We start from the raw sequence: 6,591 nt of genomic DNA, 5'->3' as shown, positions 1-6,591 counted from the left end.
AAGCCTCGTAAGTCATGTTGGCCCATAGAATAGTAAGGCCAAGGGATAGTCGAAGCCCTCTAGGTCTTTAGTGAGTTGGTTTACGTGCTTTTTAGATTAGTCCATCATATTACGTAATATTTTTAATTTATTACTTTTTAATTTTTTTCACGAGTCAACCCAAAAGGTTTACCTACAAGCCCTTTGCATAACCTGCATAACCCATGGGCTCTGGCATGAGGTAGTGTCCGTATAGGACAACCCGACCTCTTTTACATGTCTAGGCAATTAAAAATTCTTTTAACATGAAATGATTAAAAATAAAATTTAAAAAACAAAAAGGTAAAAATTGAGGGGAAATGCGTGGGGAGAAAGAGGAATGATTGCACAAAAGAATGGTACGATAGGTGGGTAGGCTATAAACATGTGAAACATATGGGGGAAGCGAAAGTGACGATGTTTTGTGAAGACAACCAAATAATTACAATTATAATTTTGTATAGGCCAAAAGACTTATTCCCATCCAAGGTTTAACATATTTTCAAATACATATTTGTGAGATTTCAAAAACTCAAATATCTACTTATGAACTATTAAACTCGTCTAAAGGACACTTCATCTAGATTTGACAGTGATAAAATGGTTTAGAATTCAATGATGATGGTTTAAGGTGGAAAGAGAAGGTTGTCGAAGACATAAATTGTGGCAGGAGAGGTGAAGTAAAAAAACCAGGTTTATGGGGAAAATGCGACATTTCAAAAATGGAAAACTTTAAGCAAATGTAAAGTTATTAGTTTTTAAAACTTTGGGTGAGAGGGGGAGGGGAGGGCAATGAGATAAATTATATATTTTTTAATATTATTATTAAAATGATAATTTTACCTTTATATTTAAGTGACAATTTTAATAAAAGTTTAAAGAGAAGTGGATATTTGAGTTTTTTAAACCTCATAGCTGTGATTTTATATTTGGACCAAGCCTTAAATGGGAATAAGTCTTTTGGCCACACTTTTGGTACACAAATATATATATATATATATATATACACACACACACACACACATAAATGTATCATCATTTTTTTGATAACTAGAGACTTTGTCTATATTTGTTGGACGAATAAACCCAAAGTATAGTGATCGGATTTACAATTACTGTATCAAGTAAATCAAGATTTTACAAGTGTGAAAAATTCTAATGTCTATCAATTTTGCTAATCTTTGGGATAATATATTATTATTTGATTAAATGTTACTTTATTATTAATTCAAAATCATTTCATCGTTATTATAATATATTTATATGTGTATATATTTGTATATAAAAAATCTGTATTAAAGTTCTATTGTATGATAACCTGATGTATATGTGTTTATAAATACGGTTCTATTGTATATGTGTAAATAGTTTTACTGATGTATAATGGCCTGGTTGGTGTCGGCCATTTCACAAATTCAGAAGCCTTTATAAATACGGTTGTCTCTCTATTTCTGCTTTCTATTTAATTATTATTTTATCATAACAGTTCCATTCCATGACCACAACCCATCACCATAATTATTCAACTCTTCCCTAACAAACTTTTTGGCTCGTTAGATCATATTTGCAATAAAAGATTCTTATTCTTAATTGTGAATGGTGCTTAACAAGCTGACAGTGCGAGAAGAAGACGACTCCAAGAAGAACAACACCACCACCACCAAGTTGGGAATGCAACTGGGAAATTATGAACTGGGAAGGACTTTGGGTGAAGGTAATTTTGGAAAAGTTAAATTGGCTAAGAAATTAGATTCTGGTCAAGCTTTTGCTGTCAAAATTCTTGAGAAGAACAGGATCATCGACCTCAAAATCACTGATCAGGTATTTTTCTTTCCCAATCTATGTCTTTGTATACAACTTCGCTGAGTCTGGAACTATTACACAGGAAAAATTTATGGTTCTGGAATGTGGTCAATTATGACAGCATATTTTTTTGGCTTCAAAGTTTTATTTATTTTATTTTTTTTCCAACAATTGACTGTCAAAACGGTATATGTGTTTGGTTTTTGATCTGGGTACTTTTGTTTCTTTTCTTTTGAGACACTATTTTGTGCTCCTTTTATCATCAACTAGATTCTTTGTATTCTAAATCTCTTATTAATTAAGTTATGTTGTGCAAAATTCCCAGATAAAGAGAGAGATTGCCACCTTGAAGCTTCTCAAACATCCAAACGTTATCAGATTGCATGAGGTTTGATACTAAAAACTATTGATAATTACCATGTTGATTTCATTTATAAATGCTAAAATCATGTAGTTTAGATATAACTTTATCCGTATCCTTTCGGTTTAGAAAGAACATCTTCATCTAATATAATCTCTTCCTTAATCTTTGGAACAATGTTTTTCAAAAACGTTGCCAGGTTGTGTTTCCTATCCATTTTAGGTAGAATCCTTCTGTAAATGACGTGTCGTTGAGCAAAACAGAAGGATTGATGGATGCCCTTGAATCATGGGCTTGTTCATCCAAGTCTGCTGAATCAATATCGCCATGTATTTTTAACATTAATTAGCCTTCATCGGTTCACATGGCTAGGACCAGTGAGTTAATATATATGGATTTGTTCAAGTAAAAACTAATGAAGTCCGGTACCCAATCAAGTAATTTCACATAGGGTAGAATTTACATATTTAATAGATTTTTTTTAATTCAATTTGAATTTCATGGACATCCCTCAAAATATTACAGCTGCCCATGTGGATGATTTTGTGGACATTTTTGTGGTTGGTAGAAATAAAAAAAGAATCAGAATAAGTCCATGGAAGGGTCCACAACAAAAGGAAGTTAGCAAGTGTTGGTTGGTTCCTTAATTCTGTAACTCTACTCTAACCATGAAACCAAAGGCAAATTAGGTTGTTTCAAATTCTGACTCACCTCCTTTTGTTTTTACTATTATTTCTTAGGATAGTTTACAATATTATAGTGCATCTTGTGTGTTGCCTATCTTTATCATCTTCTCATTACATTGATGTGCTTATTTTCTAGTCCAGTCATGAGTACTTTCTTGCTTTTATGACAAGGGGATGAATTATTTATGATCTTTTGGTTGGTTGATTTGACTTTGAGATGAATTCTTTGGTGGCACTTGTTTAATGAACTCTATACATAATTATAATACAATGAATTAGTTGCATTGCTTTTGAATAAAATGAGTAATGAAATGATGTTAGAACACCCATATCAATTTGGAGGGTTTACAATAAGTGGCGTGAGAAAAAGAGCAGGGGATCATCACTACAAAGGGACCACAACTGGAATTTGAGAATTCTTTAGAATGAGGAGAGACATGTGGCTCAAAGAGGAGAAAGAGTTGGTTAGACACGAGATAAAGAGAGGAAGGGAGAGGGAAAAAGAGGGAGAAAATCAGAAGGAAAAAGTACGAGAAATGAAGGGAGAGAGCAGGCCTCTCAAAAGCCTTGCGTAATTTGCATTTTCTAAGTTTGAGTTATGTATTAGGAGACTTGAGTAATATTTAGAAAAGCCCAGAAATGACAGTTGCTTTGTATTAAAACCTTTATTGTATGCTTTACAGAGAATATTTAATACAAATTTACATTTCAGTATTTGCTTCTTTTTATTACAATATTCTATTGCCTTGAGTGGTGCTTTCTTTGCTGGGGGTTTGCCTTGTGTTATTTGTGTCGCTGAAGAAGAGTCTAGGAGGTGTTAAAGAACATTTTTGTGCCGGCTACCATCATTGGTATGGTGTTGGTAACTGATAGGAGACTTGCTATGAAGGAGAATTGCCCAGGTACCTATCAATTGACCACATAATAATAAACATGCAGGTCTTGGCTAGCAAGAGCAAAATTTATATGGTCTTAGAATACGTTACTGGTGGAGAGTTGTTTGACAGAATTGTAAGGACTGATCCAGACATAATTGTTTAAGGTTTTCCTTTTTGCTTTCATCTGCATTTTATGCTAATAAGCCATATTCTGTAGGCATCCAAGAGAAGACTTCCTGAAGCTGAAGGAAGGAAGCTTTTCCAGCAGCTAATTGATGGCATCAGTTACTGTCACAACAAAGGTGTCTTTCACAGGGATCTCAAGGTATATACTCATTTCAGAATCGAATACAACATGATTGTATCATGCAATTTACTATTTTGTAAGCTTATCATTCTAATACGGTGCCAGTAATTTAATGTTGCAGTTAGAGAACATTCTAGTTGATTCAAACAGAAATATAAAGATCTCTGATTTTGGTCTCAGTGCTCTTCCTCAGCATTTTAGGGTAAGTTTTCTACTTGGAAAAGTGAAAGCTTCTGAAATTTTTTATATCATGTCTGTTGCTGATCTCATTCTTCAATTTCATTTGAAATGTCAGGATGATGGGTTACTGCATACAACCTGTGGAAGTCCAAACTATGTAGCACCTGAGGTTCTTGCCAATAGAGGTTATGATGGTGCTACTTCAGATATATGGTCATGTGGCATTATCTTGTATGTAATTCTCACTGGATACCTCCCTTTCGATGACAGAAACCTTGCTGTTCTATATCAGAAGGTAACAAAAAGTTTCTTCTTCTTTACTCCTTCTAAATGGACCTGTTATTGAAGACATTTAAATGAGTAGAATCTCATTATGTGCCATATGTTTTGCTAAGAAATTTCAGATCTTCAAGGGAGATACCAAGATACCAGAATGGTTATCACCTGGAGCTCAAAACATGTTAAGGAGGATTCTTGAACCAAATCCTATTAAGCGAATAACAATGTCAGATATCAAAGCCGATGAATGGTTCAAACAGGATTATACTCCTGAAGACCTGAACGACAAGGATGAAGATATATTCGTTGACGATGAAGCCTTCTCAATGCAAGAAGTGGTAAGAACTCTAGAAATTTAAATGCATTATTAAATTGATTAAGATGAGGATTATTGTTTTGTTATAGCCATTGGATGCTGACAAGAATCCAGGCTTGCCCACCCTCATCAATGCTTTCCAGTTGATTGGAATGTCCTCATACCTAGATCTCTCTGGTTTCTTTGAGAAAGAGGTAAGAATGAAAGTAGACCAAGCAGAAAGTTTATAAAACTTTATACATTAACTATAAGCTACCAGATAAAGGCTCTTTAATATCTCTGACAGGTAAATTTCTACTTTCTGTTGGGTAATTTAGGATGTATCTGAGAGAAAGATAAGATTTACATCCAATCGATCTGCCAAAGATTTGATTGAGAGGATTGAGGATATTGTGACAGAGATGGGATTTCGGGTACAGAAGAAAAATGTCAAGGTTAGTATAGTTTTTCTTAAATTTTCACCTTGTAACTTACATTTAATTTCCCATAATCTAATTTATCCAATAATTCATGTTCAACGTTAAGTTGGAATGTTTATGTATTCAGTTGAAGGCCACATTGGAGCACAGGGCACAGAAAAGCTCAGGTAGTCTTTCAGTTGCAGCAGAGGTACTTTTCTGAAAAAAATATTTTGTGTAGTGATCAAAATGTGTTTGTTCCTTGTTAAACTAATTCTTGTCTTATTGTTTCAGGTATTTGAGATCAGTCCATCCTTGTATGTAGTTGAATTAAGAAAATCATATGGAGACACACTGACATACAGACAGGCAGCCCCCCTTTTCCTTAATTTTGTTCCTCTCATTTGTCTCCCTCACTCTCTTCTCAATGTCTGACATTTCAATCAAACTTTTGGTTCATGTAGTTATGCAAAAAGCTATCAAGTGATTTAAAAGAACCTCCAAGCCAAGAGTTGCTGACCACATAACTGGGACATGTGGATCTTATTCGAACTTAAAGCAACATCTAGGGATCTAAGCCTCCAACAAGCCAAGAATCGGTGACCAGCTGAGGACCGGTGCTATATTTACATCAAGAAATCTAAGCCTCAAGAAGAATCTTTCAAATATCCGAAGTGCATATAGGTACATTTTCATGTAAATAAATCATGAGTGTCATTTATGTTTAAGGCAGTAACCTTTCTGTTTCAGGTATATAATTCAAAATGAAATCTCATATGAACCCCATTACCGCAGATGGGAATGGCACAAGTGAAATAATATTGATATAAAGTATAACCTTTTTACGGCACACAAGCCACCATATATAACTGCCATTGTGCATCCATTTATTTCTTGTACATGGCTTAGCATTTATATAATGGGAAGATAAATAAAAAAAATGATCCTTAAAGAATGTATACCACATGGTAATTGCACTATGCACACAGAAAATAGATTATCTACATGGTGAATATGCGGGTCTTACTAGCAAGCCTATAGCCAAGTTCTTTGCAGTATCATATACCTGAATTAAGCCACTGTTATCTTCCATTGAAGCTTCTTCATTTAAAATGGGCTTGTTTTGATCATCCTTGTCTTCAAATTTCGCAAAACTTCAGCCCGCATAAAGATTGAGAAGGGCAGAGTTGATATAACATCAACAATTACTGTATGAAAGTTTCAAATAAACTTCTGATCCAGGCTGAGGAAGTTTAAACGAAATGAGCATTCAAAAACAAATAATTGATCAGAACAACAAATATTAATTTGACATCAGAAATAGAAATCCAGGATGTGACTGAAATTTCTGATTTCGTTGTCACT

At 34.0% G+C, this 6,591-nt stretch overlaps 1 protein-coding gene across 7 annotated transcripts; it reads left to right on the top strand.

The window, feature by feature from the left end:
* The first annotated feature begins 1,421 nt into the window (after positions 1 to 1,421).
* On the top strand, positions 1,422 to 6,090 carry LOC123210102 (CBL-interacting serine/threonine-protein kinase 1-like). Of its 7 annotated transcripts, none has more exons than XM_044628302.1 (12): positions 1,423 to 1,839; positions 2,147 to 2,209; positions 3,808 to 3,879; positions 3,964 to 4,071; positions 4,175 to 4,255; positions 4,349 to 4,528; positions 4,629 to 4,850; positions 4,936 to 5,022; positions 5,146 to 5,262; positions 5,354 to 5,437; positions 5,521 to 5,595; positions 5,691 to 6,090. In XM_044628302.1, the coding sequence occupies exons 1-12, from the start codon at positions 1,615 to 1,617 to the stop codon at positions 5,751 to 5,753; spliced, it is 1,377 nt and encodes a 458-aa protein (XP_044484237.1). In that variant the 5' UTR covers positions 1,423 to 1,614; the 3' UTR covers positions 5,754 to 6,090. The 7 variants fall into 7 exon arrangements, 6 of the variants coding, with proteins under 6 accessions (XP_044484237.1, XP_044484234.1, XP_044484240.1 ...); XM_044628299.1 differs by having other exon boundaries at positions 1,427 to 1,839; positions 4,918 to 5,022; XM_044628301.1 differs by having other exon boundaries at positions 1,430 to 1,839; positions 4,638 to 4,850; positions 4,918 to 5,022.
* Positions 6,091 to 6,591: the final 501 nt, after the last annotated feature.

This window comes from Mangifera indica, chromosome 3 (genome assembly GCF_011075055.1).
Source record: "Mangifera indica cultivar Alphonso chromosome 3, CATAS_Mindica_2.1, whole genome shotgun sequence".
Classification (NCBI taxonomy): domain Eukaryota; kingdom Viridiplantae; phylum Streptophyta; class Magnoliopsida; order Sapindales; family Anacardiaceae; genus Mangifera; species Mangifera indica.
This window is presented reverse-complemented; position numbering and strand designations above follow the sequence as displayed.